The 18289-nt window shown below is 38.8% G+C and overlaps 1 protein-coding gene across 1 annotated transcript in view; it reads left to right on the top strand.

Annotated features, from left to right (window-relative positions):
- The window catches only part of LOC117355966 (desmoglein-4-like), a 91862-nt gene that overhangs the window by 27655 nt on the left and 45918 nt on the right, over positions 1 to 18289 (top strand). The window contains exons 2-4 of the mRNA XM_033935160.1: positions 10100 to 10135; positions 16211 to 16333; positions 17296 to 17451. Of these exons, the coding sequence (XP_033791051.1) occupies positions 10100 to 10135; positions 16211 to 16333; positions 17296 to 17451 (315 nt within the window). The remainder of the gene's footprint in view (positions 1 to 10099; positions 10136 to 16210; positions 16334 to 17295; positions 17452 to 18289) is intronic.

Below are 18289 nucleotides of genomic sequence, written 5' to 3'. Positions count from 1 at the left end.
TTTCTATTAATTCCTAACATTCTGGGGCTTTATTACTAAAGTGAATTAAGCCGTAGTGCATATTTAGCATGCTAGACAAGGCTTACCACAAACTAGAGTATTTTGTGGCATTGTACCTGGGGTATTTTGCCTGTTAGTGTGCGCTAAAAAGTGTGTTACTCATTTTTCAACATTTTTTTGTAATCTGTCAAGGGAGACAAAAGGGCATGGATGAATTATCCAGCTTATGTGTTCCTATTATTATGCACTAACTGGATAACACAGGGTTAACATGAGAGCCTTTAGCTTAGCACCTCCTAAATAGGAGGCAAGAAGTGCTCTCATGTTAGAACTTAGAGCTTGGGAAAGTCCTAACTTAGAACACACTAAGCTCAAATTTTACTGCACTCTATTAAAACACTGAAGTGTCCTGTGGTAAAAGTCCAATGTGCATGTGAAAGTCACGCACTAAAAATGGAAAAGAGATGGCTGAGGAGAGATATGATTGAAGTTTACAAAATTCTGAGTGGAGTAGAACGGGTACAAGTGGATTAACAAAAATTACAAAGACTAGGGGACACTCAATGAAGTTAAAGAGAAATACTTTAGAAACCAATAGAAGGAAATATTTTCTCTCTCAGAGAATAGTTAAGCTCTGGAATGCATTGCCAGAGGATGTGGTAAGAGTGGATAGCGTAACTGGTTTTAAGAAAGGTTTGGACAAGTTTCTGGAGGAAAAGTCCATAGTCTGTTATTGAGAAAGACATGGGGGAAGCCACTGCTTGCCCTGAAATGGTAGAATGGAATACTGCTACTCCTTTGGTTTTGGCCAGGTACTAGGGACTTGGATTGGCCACTGTGAGAATGGGCTACTGGGCTTGATGGACTATTCTTATGGCTATTCTTATGTTCTTATTTTTCTCTGAGAGAGTATGACTAGGGGTAGAGAGTGGGTGTGAGTGTGAATCAGCGTAGTCACATTTCTGCATGCTGTTTTATTAGCATGGAATTAGCACATGAGCCCTAACTGCCTACAAAACAGATGGCAGTAAAGGCTCATAGGTTCAAGTTCAAGTTTCAAGTTTTATTTAAAATTTGATAAAACACTTACCAAGCAACTTTCTAAGTGATTTACAAAAGTAAAATATACATTTAAGACCATAAATGATGGATACACACCAGGACATACTTTACAAGGGAGGAAAAAAAGGTGGAACTACAATTTGTCAGGTAAAGCACATAGAAAGGGTAAAACATTAGGGAGGGGTTAAAAAATGCCTAGAGAAATGGTTTCCCAGAAAGTACCTAAATGAAAAATATGAAAAGAAGATAGGACTTACAGGAAAAGACTGATTATTTTTCAAAAGCGTCTTTATAAAGGAAACTTTTGAGTAAACCTTTGAATTTCTCTAAATTAGTTTCCGCTCTTAGATTGATCGGTAGATAGTTCCACAGTTGAGGAGCGGTAATCGAAAAGATTTGTGTGCAGATTTGTGTGCAGAATTAAGAGTTTATCTAAGAATGCGGGAAGCTTGGACTGTCGGATTTTAAAAGTTAGGAGGGCAATTTTATAGGAGATTCTGTGAGGGATCGGTAACCAGTGTGCTTTCTTGAGAAGAGGAGTGACATGGTCAAATTTCCTTGAGTTTGTAATGATTTTTATTGCAGTATTTTGTACAATTTGCAGACGTCTGATTTCCCTTTGTGATACCACTTTGTACAGGGAATTACAGTAATCTAATTCTGAGATCATGAGGGAGTGCATTAAGACATTTAAAGCTGCAGGTTGTAGGACCTTTGAAAGGGACCTAATCATCCTAAGTTTGAAAAAACAATTTTAAACTACTGAGCTTATTTGGTCGTGATATTTTAATTTCTGATCTATTACTACCCCTAAGATTTAATGGTTTTACCTCTTCCAGAAGGACTTTGTGTAGTTTGATTGGAGCTGTTAATGAGAGTCCTTCCTTCCATGGGAATAACATTGTTTTTGTTTTGGAGATATTTAGGAACAGCATAGTTTCACTCATCCAATTGCTAATCTGTTCCAGTTTAGAGGTTATCATTGTTATGTCATTTGGATTTTCTGTGTTTAGCGGGTACAAGAGTTGAATGTCATCTGCATAGGCATACATTGTAAATCTGATTGATTGACCTAATGTCATTAATGGAGCTAGAAAAATGTTGAAGAGGAGGGGGGGAGAGAATCGAGCCCTGAGGAATTCCAAAAGTGTTGGTAAAGGAAGAGGAGGATGAGTTGTTGAAAGACATTGTTGATGAGTGATCTGTGAATTATGAACGGAACCAGTTAAGGACAGTATCGGAAATACCAATTGAAGCTAATCTATTTAGGAGGAGAGAGTGATCGATGGTATCGAAGGCTGAGGAAAGATCAAGGGAAATGAGGAGTACTGACATGGTGATCAAGAAAGTAGAGTATAGTAGTTGTCAGCCTGCTGCGTTTTGAAGCCTGTCTGATTCGGATGAAGTGTTTGTGTTTTTACGATGCAGTCTGTTATTTGATTAAAGACTATTTTTACATTCAGCTTAGAGAGAAATGGAAGATTGGCTGTGGGTCGATAATTTGTTTCATCAGCCTGAGAAGCAGAACAGCCCTTAATAATAGGTCGAATAATTGATTTTTTTCCATGCTTTGGGGTTTTGGCCTGTGGATAGACTATTCGCAATAAGTTTATGAATGATTGAACCAAAAATGGAAAAGAAACGTTTGATTGTAAATGGAGGGATTAGATCTAAACTAGAGCCCTTTACAATGATGGACTGAAATAATCTTTTGAGATCGTTTAAAGACAGGATATTAAAGTTTGCACATTTTAAAACTGGCAGGATTTGGTGATCTACACTCTAAGTGATCTTGGAGAGTCCTTTAGAGTTACCAAAATCGTTGCTCTGATATTTTCAACCTTTTCTTTGAAATGATTTGCAAGGATCTGGGCAGTAATATTGTTAGTATGTTTATCATCATGTTCCTGATGGGTTGTCGTAAGGGATTTTAGAATGGAGAATAAGGATGATGAGTTTCTCACTTTAATAATACGATCCAAGTAGTAATTTTATTTTTTCTCATTAATTTTTCCTTTATATTATTTATTTATTTAAAAAATTTATATACCGCATACAACAATGTGTTTCCATATCACATTCATAAAATCTTGTTTCCCTATGATTATCACATATAGCATAGACATGTCTAAACAACATCATTAATCATCCCTGTTCCTTGTTCTTTGTATTTATTTAAATTCTCAGGTGTTTTGTTTGAATGCCATTAACTGATTTTTCGCTAAAGCTAACTCTGCTGAGAACCATGGGTTCTCAAGTCTCTTAGGGTGGACAGTATGGGTCTTTATCGGTATCAGAAGATATAAGAGATCTTGAATTGCATTGTTCCATAATATGAGCTGTTCATCTATGGTCAAGTCTTCCAACGCTTCTACACTCAATGAAAATGATGTTGAAACAGTGGATGGATCCAGCTTGTTATATTCTCTGTATGTGATTGATTTTGGTGAAAAAGTTGGTCTACCAGATTTTAATTGGTATTGAAATGTAATCAATGAGTGGTCCGACCATGGGATTGTGATTATGGAGGGAGAGGAAAAACAGGAGGCATGTGAGTTAGAGATAAGGATCATATCTAATATACAACCCCCGGTATGAGTCGGGGCATTGATTAAAGGGGTTAAATTTAGGTCAGGCAGCAGTTGAACAGACTCTGATGTGAAGGCATTTTTGGTGATGGATGCACATTAATGGCAGCGTGAGCATATGGCCATTAATTTGTAAAATGAATACTCAACCATTTTCTGGCAGCAGTAAAAAATGACCTTAGCATGCAGGAAATATCCTGCATAAGGGCGCCTCTAAAGTCACTTTTTGCCACAGCTTAAAAAAGGGCCTCATGAGATGGGAGGGCAAGGGCAAAAAGTAGGGAGATAAAGACTTTGTCAAACCTTAATTTGTACAATAGGAGAGAGATCCCAGCACCTAAGAAACTTTATTCAGTTTTTCAAAGTCTGTCTTCATCTTCCTCTTCTGAACCTAATTCTTTAGCTCCCGCAGCAGAATCCCTTTCCCAGTTTTTCTACAATAAACTTCTTGATTTCTGCCGCTCATTGACAGTGTCATCATCTGTAACTTTAATCATTCCTTCCCTTCCCCCCCAAAAAAAAACCCTTTTGCTGGTCTGTGGAAGGATATTAGTCTTTCTTCCTCCCCCTCATCTTCTTCATCAGCTCTTTCTCCTTTCTCAGGAATTTCCTCCTGGACTTCTTTCCAGCTTCAAACACTTCACTCTATTTCTAAAACTATTCCATGTGAAGATTGCTTTCTGTTCTTTGGAACCCTTTATCTTCCTCTTGGTTAAAGGCTTCAAACAAAGGCCTTCTCCCTAAAATCCTTGTATTGATTTATCATTGACTTTTTTTCCAGTAAGTTTCCAGCTAGATATCATTCATCTAATTCTGTTTTTTAAAAAAACTCTCTCTGAATCCTTCATTACTGTCCAGTTTCAAATCTTAACTTTTTGTAAAAGATTGTTGAAAAAGTAGTGTATACTCAAATATCTTCTTTCATTGAGAAAACCTTTGATCTTCACCCTAGGCAGTCTGGGTTTCAGACTTTTTACAGTACTGAGATCATTCTAATTGCTCTGTTGAATGAGGTTTATTCCCACATAGATAAGCATAAGATCATCCTGGCTGTTTTACTTCACCTTGGCTGCATTCAATTTGGTTGATTCTCACACTTGATTTTCTTTGGTGGTGATCTGGCATGGTTTTCTTCATTTTTCTCTAACCACTCTTCTTCTTCTTCATCTTCTCAGCCTTTACAGTGTGGGGTTCCTCAAGAGTCAATTCTTTCTCCTCTTCTTTTCTACTTGTTTCTTAGCCCTTGTAACAATGTTTTGGGGCCTGGAAACACAGCCAGATACAACCAGCAATAGTGCAGAAAAGTTCTTTATTGGCTTTAAACAAAACATTCTCTGAAGCCTGTTGTTTCACAGAATTAGGCACACACAAAAAAAGTCTCTTGATTTGACAAACAAAAGTCCTGAGCTGAGCTGAGCCTGGAGCTGGTACTGCCATGCCCTAAACACAGACTGCAAAAAGTCTTCTTCCAAACAGGTAGCAAGATCTGGTCCTAGCCAAACCTTAGAACAGGGCTCACATGTAGTTAGTACAGTGTCTCTCAAACTTTTTTTAGCTCCGGCACATTAAACGGAGCACATGTTTTTCGCAGCACATTATAATTGAAATTATAAAATTGCAAAGCCAACAAAAAATTAAATTTAAGAGGTATTTAAAGTTATTTAAGTAATTATGGGTGACTATAACAACAGTGAAACTAAAATAGATAGAATAGAATTACTAATCAATGTGATAGATGTGCTTGTTTTTGAGTGCAAATTAACTCAAAACACAGCTCGATAGTTGACAAGCAAACACGCATTTCATCATCCACCATCTGCAGTCGTTCTCTTTTTTTAGTTTAATTTCTGTCAGAGCTGAAAATCCAAGTTTGCAAAGATAAGAAGATCCAAATGGTAACAAAGTCTTGATTGCTTTTTAGCTCAAGTTAGGATATCTACTGCATAAAAAATAAAACTAAAATTACTTGCCATTAGTTTTCAAGGACCAATCACGTCAAAAAATTATGCTCGTCTGAGCGGTTTTATCCTTACGTACACAGATGCTCATAACATTGACAGATTATTGCGTTCGTGACGTACATGTCATCTATTCTAGTGTATACTTATGAAGGGAATTTTTGAAAATAAAGTAAAATTCTGGAATCTCTCATGGCACACCACTGGGCCATGGCACAAAGTTTGAGAGATACTGAGGGCTCCTTTTACTAAGGTGCGCTAGCGTTTTTAGCGCACGCTACGCACCAAAAGCTAATGCCAGCTCAATGGTGGCGTTAGCGTCTAGCACGCACGACAATTTAGCACATGCAAAAACCGCTAGCACAGCTTAGTAAAAGGAGCCTTGAGTTAGTACAAAGAATTGGCTTACCTCAGCCAAGCAGAGTGAAGTCAAATAGTATGCTGGAGCCACTTCTTCCTCCTACTCCCCAGGGCCTCTCTAACCTAGCTCTAGCACTGCCTTATATACTTTCTGGCAGCTGCTTCCCTGACTCTTCCTGCTCATATCACTTCCTCCTAAGGAGAAGCTACCTGTGTTAAGGTGGTTCTGACGATGTGAGGGAGTATCCAGCAGGGTGAATGGTAGTGTCCTGTAGACTCCCTCAAAATCCACTTACAAGTCTTATTTAGTCTGTTAGCATCTCATCCTATTGCAAGCATAAAGATATTCAGGTAGCATCCACAGTTGTTTCTGCATTTACTTTTCTTCTAAGTAAATCGTTGTATTAATTAGCAGCTACACTGCACAATCTTTCCCCACAACTGATCGCTAAACTTCAACTCTGTTAGTACTACTCAATCTAACATATTTAATCATTGTAAACTGCATAGAACTTCACGGTCCTGCGGTATATAAACTGTTATTATTATTATTATCATTCAAATGATGTCTTGGATTTGGATACAATATTAAAGCTTTAGATTCTCACAATATTAACTTGAAATATATGCTCTTTAAATCTGAATAGAAAACGTGCTCTGTTTGGCATGCCCTTTGCCAACAATAGCATTATGTAACAATTCAGAAGCCAATCCATTACTGGCTGTTTTGGCTTCCAAAAGGCAAATAGTAATTTAATGCTGCGTTTCATAAATATCTATTGCAGCAAAAGAAGATATTTGTCTAGTATTTGGTTAGGTTTGTGATTTGCAAGGGAGTTAAATACAATTATTTGGAGGAAGAGGAAAGTAGAGCCTGCATTTCTTGGGTGAATCTCTTCATAAAGGCACTTTATAAATCTTAATAGATAAATCAATATATTTTAACATTTTTGCCTTAGAGGGGTATGTGGTGAACAGTAAACAGCAAGTAGGATGTGGGGTATCTTAACTTAGAAGGCATTGAGTCAGTCAATATAAATGGCTACATTATACAGCACACCATTATAGAGCCAATCAGAATTACTACAATGAATATGTATGAGATAAATTTAATAAATAGGAGACGAATTGTATATAAATCTATCCCATGCATATCCACTGTGGTAATCCTGAGTAGGTGTGCCTTCTGGAGAGGGTTAAGGAGCACTGTTTGAGAAGGTGACATGATGCTTGCAGGGATAGGATATATGAAGGAATAAAGTATCTGAATTATACGTGAAATGCTGGGGCTGCAAGACTGGTGGTGCAATGATTGAACCCTTGTATGTATTCCTACTCACCCCCTTTCTGAACCACCAGGGATTTAGAAGTACTGTAAGTATGGGTAGGGCTGGGTTCGATGGACCTTTGGTCTGACCCAGTATGGCAATTCTTAAATGAAGTCTCAGGGTCCAGTACCTCTAGACTTGCTAGCCTATATGGAAGTGGATTGTGAGACTGAGCCCATGGGAACAACGTAAGATTTGAGGATTGTACTGTATGTTTAAGGGAAAGCTATATGGCCATTATTTCTTCATTCCAAGGACAGTTATTAGCGAAGGGTGCAAAATAAAGACAGAGATAGAAACAAGTGTTAATTTTTGCATTTAGATTTTCTTTTCTTATTTTATATATAATAATTACTCACCTAAATACCATAATTTAGTATATCCCAGTGAAATCCTTAGCTGATGTTACTACACATTCTCAACCAAAGTAATGCCAAATGTTAGGACCTCCGTTCTGGGCTTGTCATCTCTTACAAGGACAGGCAAGCTACAAAATGAGCCCTTCCTGGCGAGTGTGAAAGGGGTTGGTCCTCTACCCATCCCCCTTCCCACTTTGATTGAGCAAAAGTTCTATGCAACCTGTACACTCTATGAAGCACATTCCCCAACTCTCATCACTACTCATATTAATTTCATATCCCCTCTGGTCTATGGAGTAGGGGCAGGAACAATTCCCAGTCACTCCTGCCTCAGCATTCTGACATATCACTAGAGGTCAGGTGGCACTTCCAGGACAAGACTAATTAGGAATTGTTTTGCTCCCATCCCATTCTAGCTGATTGCTAGAAATTTGGGCTAAAGCAACATAGGACTATTGTTCTCTGTGCTTGGGCTTTAGGACTGAACCTGATTCCCAAAATTTGGGAATCTTATGAGCATTGGGAGCAGCGCGGGCCATTCAGCACAGCTCTTTTCGCTAAAAACTGCTAGCGTAGTTTGATGGAGGAGGCCCTAGGTGTTTAAACAAATTTATCAAATAAGTAGATTTTTACTGACCTTCTGAAAGTTTGATTAGAGAAAGCATGAGGAATAAGATGACTTAAACTTTTATTCCATTTACCAGCTTGAAAGGAAAGAGTCCTATCAAAATGTCATTTGTAAATATAACCTTTCAAGGTTGGAAAGGTAAACTAGTGTACATGGCTAAAATGTACCTCCATTTTAAGCACAATCCTTACACCACACTATAGCTGGTATAAATGTCTACTCCTACACTGAGCAACAAGAATGAATATACGTTATGGAATTCTCTAATCACACACAAACTTGCTTGCACTGCTACATTCTACCCAAACTTTACCCACGTGCATGCCCACACTGAAAGTATTCACTGTGTAAATAATATATGTACTTTAAATACTAGTCTGTATTTTATGAGGTCACTTACATGCATAAACATGTGTATAAATGACTAAACTATCAACATTTATATGCATTCTTCATGTCTAAATCTAGATGCCACCTTAAAAAATGATCCTCTGAATGACCTGAGGTAAGACAGAAGAAAATTAGAATTTAGAATAGACTTCCTTATCAAAATGAGGAGCAATTATATTGAAGGGTTTCCTGCCATCTTGTTTCTATAGGAAAAGCACCAATCTAGCCATTTTAGAGTTTGCTTATAAATTTATAGATCAATTATACATGTCTACCATTCTGTCAAGATTTAAGAAATGAGCAGAAAGGAAAACCACAGATTGCAGAAAACTGACAGGCCTCTATAGAATCTGCTGGATAACTACAATATTATATTTTAGTATTAAAAATGGCAACAAACCTGAATCATCCAACCTCAAATCCCAACCCACCTCCCCCAAAAAGACACAAATTGTTATGTTAGTTTCTTCAAAAATATGAAAAAGATTGTGAAAAACAGCATATCCTCAGCTAAGCAACATATGTTCTACTTTCTCTCTGTCCATATTTGCATATGTAATATACTGCCAGAATTTTATTTCTAGTTTTCTAGTTGAAATGTGCTGGTTTTGGTCTTCGATTAGATCACTGATAACATTCATATTTAAACCATAAAGTTTCCTCCTGCTTCTTTGGAACCACTGCTGGGATCTACACCACAAACCTTCATTTGCAGCTATCTGGAGGTTATATGCTCATCCAGCTTATTTCATTCCTGTCACTGCAGTGACAGTCCTTGGCTGGGGACCATTGCACAAGGGCTCCTTCCAGATCCCTGTAGTCATGAGCCCAAAATCCAGCCACAAGGAGTCATCATTGCTGATGCTGAACAACTATGACTCTGTACAGGCCAGCCTCATCAAACCCAGACAAAGGTGACCTGCCCCAGGAACTAAATCTGGGTTATTCTGCATCACCATGTGCCACACTGCCACCAAGGACTAGCCCTTACTATTAGCTTTCTGAATAAGTTTTTTTTCACTCATGTCTGAGACAGACTGCTCCTGATTTAAAAAGCAATGTTATGAAGTACAACATCTCTAAAATGAAAGTCTTCTGTCCTAAGGAGGCCTTCATTCCAGAACTTTCACTGCATTTAGAATGGAATTTCGAGTCAATACACAAATAAACTAGGTAGAAGAACCTTTAGGTCCCCTTTTATGAAGCCACGTTAGGCTTTTTTTTATCGCTGGTCATGGCGTTATTAGCCCCGACGCTCATAGAATTCCTATGAGCGTCAGAGATAATACCGCCACGGCTGGCGATAAAAAAGCCTAACGCGGCTTCATAAAAGAGGAGCTTAAACTTTTTGTAGCACTTCTAAATGTGTAAAGCATCATACCTAGTAATTTTTTAATATTTGTTCCTTTTCTTTGTTTACTTCTAGGTATCTTTAGAACTTACAAATGGATGGAGAATACAGGTAATGTAGAACATCTTTGTGCTATTAATTAACACTAGAAGAAATGTTTTAACATTTCTGTTTTTTAAGCAGGAAAGGGGAAAATAGCAGTTATTAGTTTATTACATTTATTTGCTTGCTTATTTCAGTATAAAATTTCACAGTGAAGTACAATAAAAGACCATCACAATGAAAATTAGAGTAAAATTAATGAACACGGACATAATTCCCACTTAACGTTGCCTCCCTTTTCATACAAAACCAACTGCACAAAATATGCATCCTACACAATCCCCTCAAATCTACTGTATAAAGAACAATGTTTTCAATTTCTTTCAAAAATCTATATAGCTCATAAGGCTGGTGGCAATATTTTTTTGCACAACCTGGAACCTTGGTACCCAATAACCCAGTGATGTTCATCAATTTTTAAGCTGGGGCCTCTTTGGGTTCTAATGAGTTGATGGAGAGGGAGGGTCATGGCACTGCTGACATACTATTCAAGTTTGCCTGTATTTGTTTCAAGCAGGTCTGGGGACTAGCGCCTTCTTACCTACTACCACACTTCATATTACACAACCCCACACGACTAACCAGAAACCGTAGCATATTTACATACCCAAAGATCACAGGCTGCAAATACAAATTCTTTTTGGACAGGTCCTTCATGTTCTAAGCAAGCAAACAGCAGTCCTGGCTGGGAAAATGCATTAATGGAACCAGGCTGACCTAGGCGCATTCCGGAAAGCAATTAAAACCTTACTATTTAATAAATTCATCTCCTAAACAGAAACCTCACCACTTACTAAGTTATATTTTCCCTCTGTCAATCTTGGTGTAATATGCTGTCCTTTTATCTATTTCTTATGTAATAAACTGTATTCCCACTTCTTGCATTCTGTAATTTGCTGATTGTCCAGCCTTCTTCGATGTGAACCACCTAGAAATCTTTCGACTGTGGCGGTATAGAAGAATAAAGTTATTATTATTATTATTATCCATCCCTAATGCCTACCACCTAGAAATCTTTCGACTGTGGCGGTATAGAAGAATAATGTTATTATTATTATTATCCATCCCTAATGCCTACCTTCAGCCTTCATTGGGGAGTATTCTCAAGGTTGTGACCATTTCCGAATGCATTCTCTTGTCTATTCAGAAATGCCTTGACCTTCAAACATGTACTCATGCCCCATCTACTTTTCCCTTTCTCTCATGAGCCTGGGTAGAGAGACAGAGTAGCAGAAAAAAAACTGCCAGCATTGCAATGAAGGCCACCAAAGAGGTCTCCAGGGACTGCCATTGGCCCCCAGGCCTTGCATTGAAGAACATTGCAATAATCCTATAATCTTTCACATCCATTTTAAAACTTATCCCCAAGAGGATGGGAACATTGGAAGGAGTTACTAGAATGCTGTCAGCTAAGCATTCAACTGAAACATTTAATCAAGGTCATTCATGCTACATGTTGGCATGGCATAAACAACTGTGCCTAAATGTCGGTGTGCAACTTGTGCTAGCATTCTATAATGGCAATTACACACATAGGCCCAGATTGTCTAACCGGCGCTCTTGTCAGCTTCCGTCTTAAAAGCGGCCGCTGATCACGTTTCAATCACGTGATGGCACCGGTTAGAGAACTACATTTCCGGCACCTACCTTTGATATGAATCGTGCCTCTATAGGTATTTTATGGCACCTAATGCCACTATATTTTATGGCACCTAATGCCACTATAGGTGTGGCATTAACCACACCTATAGTGGCATTAGGCACCATAAAGCACCTATGGAGGTGCAATTCCGGTGCTGATTTTTTAGGAGCCAGTAGGCGCCTTGAAAATCTGTGAAAAACAGTATTTAAACTGTGTTTTTCACTGAGCTTGGGTGCCTACTGGTGCCAAAAAACTGGCGCCGTTTAGAGAATCTGGACCATAATGAGAAATGGCATGAATCATAGTGCACAAGGTGGGCACCTATCCCCAGTATTCTATAACAAAGCCCCAAATTATTGGAACACCCCTGACCTGCCCATGCCCCTCCCATGGCTGTGCCCCCTTTGGAAGGGTTACCAGATTTTACTTTAGTAAAATCCGGACCCCCTAGACCCGCTGCCAGGTCCACCCAGTTCCACCTATCTCCGCTCCGTTATGCCCCAGTCTTGCCCCCAATCCCGCCCCTGCCCTGCCCCCGCTGCCTGCTCTCGTCGGGCAGAAGAGCATCTGCACATGCACGGATGCAACGCGATGACATTATGTGCACGTGTGAATGATTTCATCGCGTGGCATCCGCACATGTCCTGTCCGACACAATCTCGAGAAAGCTTTTCAAAACTCAGACAAAGTGCCGGGTTTTAAAAGCCGTCCGGACCCCCAGACTTGTCCTCAAAAAGGAAGACATGTCCATGGAAATCCAGACGTCTGGTAACACTACCCTTTGGAGTTGCATGCTATGTGATTTGGGTGCCCAGTATTATAGAACTGTGTAAGGGCAGATGCAATGCAACTTCTAATTGGTGCCAGTTAACAGCGATAATTGATTGTTAGCGTCCAGTTATTGCTTGTTCATGACTCGTTAACAAATTATACTGCACATGCATGTAAATTCGGGTACCCAAATCTGGGTGCCCTTTATAGAATCGAGGGGCAATTATATAGCTTCCTGGCATCTTAAATTTTGTAATATGTTTAGAATTACCCCCTGTTCTTAGAAATTTCCAATCGTATTATTCACAACAAAGATAAAGCAAATAGCTTTAGGCAGTTGAGTGAAACTGCCTAGGAGAGGCATTTGTGGTGACCAAACAAGTTAAATACCCAGAGGCCAACTTGTCTCTAACCTAATTTTAAAATAAATCCTCTTCTGAATGGAAAACCAATGTAATAGCAGCAATGTAGTCGTTCAATAATCACCAAATGTATTCCAATGAAGTGTTGTGTTTACTTTTAAGTCAGCATAGAGTATCCCAGGGATCCTTAGACCACCACCCATGTGGCAAAACTCAATGTGGTTTCATTCCTCATCAATCCCAGTAGAAATGATACTCATATCACTTATTAATATTCTTATTGTTATTATTCTTATTATTCCTCTATAACATATTTCTTAACTTGATGCAGAAAAGTGAAACATGTGTAAACTTCTTTATGACTTAGTTTTTATATTAGTTCGTCCCCTCACCGAGTAATAAAGTCGTAGCATTTTTCCATCAAGTTGGTTCCAGTTTCTGGTTTTCTTTGCTTTCTTCTGCATTTTTTCCTCTCTCTCCTCCACCCCCATGAACAAAATGTCTCCATCTTTCTCTCTCACAGTGCACCATCTCTGTTATTTTCTACCTTGCTGCATAGGGAGTGAGAAAGGAGAGAGAGAAAGGTGGGGATCCAGAGTGCATCTTTCCTACTCCCTCTCCTGCCAAATGTAACATTTCTCCATCTCATCCCTTGGCTCCTGTACAGCATCTTTTGTTCTTCCCCACTATCCCTATACCCAAAATTTCTCCTTCCATCAACCCTCTCCACCACCATGTTCAACATTGCTCCCTCTTACATCCCTTTCAATCTCCCACCCTTCCCTCTCAACAGCCAATATATATCCCTCCTTCTTCTCCACCACTATCATGTCCAACAATTCTCCCTCTCACTCCACACACCTATGTCCAACAATTTTCCATTCCTTTTCCTTCCCCCTCTGGTAGCATTTCTTTTTCTCCCTTCCCACTACCCCATCTGTGCAGCATCTCTCATTTCCTCCTTTACCCCCACCCCCAGCCCTTGCATTTGTCCTTCCCAACCCTCTCCCAGTATGTGCAGTATCGGTCTTTCCCAACCCCCCAAGCCCCTGAGCATCTGTCCTCTCTGCCTTCCCAGCTCCCTACCCCAAACCCATGGCATGTATCACATTATTTCCTTCCTTCCCCCCTAGTGGGACCCTTCCAAATGACCTCTTTCTTCGGCTTTCGACTCTCAACTCTCAACTCCCAATTCCCCCACACCTACCTCCTCCCCGGTGTTTGTTTTTTTAAATCTTCGGGCCGTGTCAACGAGATCAGTTTGCTGCCATCGACCTGCTCCAGAATCCTTCATTCAGCAGCAGCCCGCCTATGCAGAAACAGGAAATCATTGCTGAATGAAGACTTCCGGGGCAGGCCAACAGCAGCATGCTGATTTTGTTGATGCTGCCTGAAGATTTAAAAAACAAACAAACACCGAGGAGGAGGTAGGTGGGGGGGAGTCAGGAGTTGAGAGTCAAAAGTCGAAGAAAGAGGTCATGCAGCAGGGTCCTGCTGGGGGGAAGAAAGGAAAATCTGAAATCCTGCACTATAGATTTAATTCTTATTTCTTTCCCAACTTACAGATAGGATATCTTTTCATGTGACACCCACAGGACCTTTAGACAGATTCAGCTTCAGAGTTGTAAATGTGCAGAAAAAAAAAGAATATATTTCCCATGCTTCCATAGTAAGGGTTTATTCAAAAAAGGGCTCTTTCCAATTTAGTGCCAAAATTTTGTTCAATGAGCTATGTATTACTGAAAGTGTCTTGGACTTGATATACTGTCTTTCTGTTGGTACAATCAAAGTGGTTTACATATGTAAACTATGAGGAGACAGTGAAATTTTCTCAGCTCAACCAAGAAGAAAATGATATGGAGCCATGAAACCTACAAGTTATTCCATATTTTTCATGACACTTTTTGTTTCATTTCAAATCCTATCTTAGAGAAGAATTCATATTAGATAGATTCAAGAGTTCCCTGAAATCCTTTCTTTATAAGGATGCATTCAAAAATTAAAACTATCAGATTCAGCTTAACTAATCATTAGAATGCTTAATAATTATTTCTTATCTTTTCAATATGATTTGTTGCTCTTGTCCTTCCCTAACCTATCATTTTACCCCTTATTGTCCTCTTTTTCTTTAAACCATTGTAGTTCTTCCCCCATTTCCTCTTGTTTCTATTTGTCTGTCATCTGAGTTTGTCCTTGTTCTTATATTTATGAGTTCTTTGTTTCCCCTAATCATATGTACTTTGCTTTGAAATGTTGTTATAAGCGTTTGTATCAAATTGTAAATAAACTTGATGGTGCTCTTCCATTTAACAAACAGATATGTACATTAAAAAATAAATTCTATAAATTAATATCTGAATTATTGAATAAAAAGCCAAAAACTTGTCTTAGAGACATTTGGAGCATTGAGATAAAGCAGCATATTTCTGCATCTCAATGGCCACGAATTTGGACTTGAAGGATGAGATGTACAGCATCAACCTCTATGAGACAAACATGGTTTTTTTTGTTACATAGAAGTTTCTGGACCTCTGTTCGTTTTAAAAAATTAGACAGTTCTAAATCTAATAGATGCTGGCACTGTCATCTTGATATAGGGACACTGGATCATCAGCTGTTCTATTGTCCTTTGATACTTAACTTTTGGAAGTCAATATGGGGACAGATTAATACCATACTGGAGGCATCAATTCCATTGACGTATGAGGTAGTAATATGCGGAGCGTTATTGCATAGTAAGCCCCCCATGGACCGCTATAAATGCCGGCTTTTCCTGATTATGACCGGGATAGCCATGCAAATGATTACTCGCAATTGGAAGAATTGGGATCGCCTTAGTTTTCCTTTCTGGTGGGTGAGCTTATACTTAACTTATAAGTATGAGAAAATGAACGCTGACTTGCTGGGGCATAATAAGATATTCAAATTGGTTTGGGGTCCATTGACATCTTTTTTGTAAATTTGTTATAGTTGCCCTTTATCTCTATTTTCCATTGTATTGCACCCACACATCCGGGGGGGGGGGGGGGTGCGGGAGAGGGGTATATCTTTTCTTTTGGTATTATTCCTTATGGTAATGATAGATGGGGGAGGGAATTTTTATCTTTTGTATAGATTCTGATTGTTTATAAGTGCTTATTTGATTATTATTATTTGTATGTAAATTGTATTGCACTTTTTTGTCGGCATTAAAAACTAGAACTAAAAAAATGAAAATACAGTACATATTTCAAACAGCAGTTCATTAATACTGAATTTTATTCAAATTGTGTGGAAAACTGAATATTCAACATCATTTTTATGTACAAGGTGAACAGAATGAACCCGCGCAATGCTATACACATCTCAAGAAGGCAAAAACGTGAATGGGTTGTACCACCTGTCATGATGAGAGAAGAGGAAGATAACTCATACAGAAACCCAATTGCCAAAGTAAGTATTGAAGCTATGATAAAAAACAAGAATTTGTTTTAAAAAATCTAGATTTTTCAGGATTATATCAGGGGTGGGAAGTTAATATTTCTACAGTATTTTATACTTAGAGGAAGATTTTGGAAAGAACATATTAATCAGAATTGAAACAACCATGTCAGGATGTGTCATATTCCGGTATTATTTCAGAAAAGGATCTGCTGATGTAGAGCCTTTCCTAAAATATACAGTATACAGAAAAGAAGGTGAATGGGCTGGCTATATGCGGTGGTAGCATCCGTTTTGCAGTAACCATTATCCAACGGGTCCTTTTAAAAAGCTGTAGTAAAGCGTGACCTTTGTGCACCCTTATGCTGGTCTTTCCTGTGCATTAAGTCCATTTTTACCACAGCCATAAAAATCCTGATTTAAAAAAAAAAAAAAAAAATTTTTAATTAATGGCTGTGTGCTAATATTTTGCAATAATCAATGGCAAAGAACTTCAATTAGGAAGTGATGTCAAAAGGGAGCCAAGGCCGGTGTGAGCAGCAGGTGGTATGTGGGGGTGGGAGCAGAGAGGAGGAGAGATGCCGGCGCCCCCGCAAAGATGGCACCTGGGCTGCCCCCATCCCTTTTACTATGCCACTGGAAGCATGCACAGATAACAAAATTATCAAGAGACACTTGAGTGTGCCCTGCAGTACGGCATTTTAAGCTGTGGTAAACACACATTAGTGCTTACCGCAGCTTAGTAAAAGGACCCTTTATAAAGACAGAGAGGCACCCATATTGTTTTAAATATTCCTAAAATAGGTGCTTATTTGGATTTCCTACCTAGGAGACCTATTATAAGATTATATTCTTTAGTGCTGGTAACTATGTGACAGTATGTGACATAACATGTATATAGAAAACTTTCCATCTAATTGCACCATGTTTTATTTCAATTCCTCATGTAAGTGTACTCTCTTCTTTTGTTTTAGGTCTATTCAGACATTGCAATAAAACAGCTAATCATGTACAGATGCTATGGAAAAGGAATTGATGAACCACCTTATGGAATATTTGTTATGGATCCCATGACTGGAAACTTGAACGTAACAGGAATAGTTGATAGAGAGCAAATTCCTGTGTTCTATGTAAGTAAAATAAACACTCTGTGAAGGGCAATCACTATTGTAGTAAAGGTTCATGGGAAGTGTAAGTAGCGCATAGTCATGCTGTGGGCACCTCCATTTAAACACCCTAGTGCAGTGGTCTCCATTGCAAAGGCTGTGAGCCAATGGAGACTTTCTGAGATCTCTGTGAAGGTGGCCCGCGGAACCTGTGCAGAATATCATCTTCCCTCCCTCCCCCCATCCCCGGTCAGAATCTGGCACTCTTTATATCCAGTGTTGCAGTCCTGCTCCTCTGGCTGTGGGCAACGTGAAAAAAGTAAACATGCTGCCTTCGGCGACCTGGAAGCTTTCTCTCTGCTACTGCTTCCCTCCTATGTGGGAACAGGAAGCAATAGCAGAGGGAAAACTTCCATGGCACCCAATTGTAGAATTGCTCTGCACATGCTTTCTTTCTTTATGTATTAGGCTTCCACAAACATCAAAGTTAGGCCACAGATGACCGAAGACAACAGTCTTTCTTCATCAAAATAATGTGCTTTTATTTTTCAATCCGTGCATTGGAATTTGTTTTTAGTTATTGTAATAAAAGCTGTTAAGCTGAAAAGGTTAGATGGCCTATTGGCATTTCGAGCAGGAAATCTAGAGTTGGATATACTGTAATTAAAATATTATGTAGCACACCAGATTATAGAATTTTTCAGAAGCAGATTAAAACAATTATTCTTTAAATATATTAGGGTGTGTTAACGTATTGGTTAGGATTTAATGTTTTAAATTTGTAATTCCTGATTATGTTCCAGTCATGGTTTTATTGTAATCCGCCTAGAACTGAAAGGTTAAGGCGGAATAGAAGTTAATA

This window comes from Geotrypetes seraphini, chromosome 2 (assembly GCF_902459505.1).
Source record: "Geotrypetes seraphini chromosome 2, aGeoSer1.1, whole genome shotgun sequence".
In the NCBI taxonomy this organism is placed as follows: domain Eukaryota; kingdom Metazoa; phylum Chordata; class Amphibia; order Gymnophiona; family Dermophiidae; genus Geotrypetes; species Geotrypetes seraphini.
Note: the sequence above shows the minus strand (reverse complement) of the source record. Positions and strands in the feature narration are given on the sequence as shown.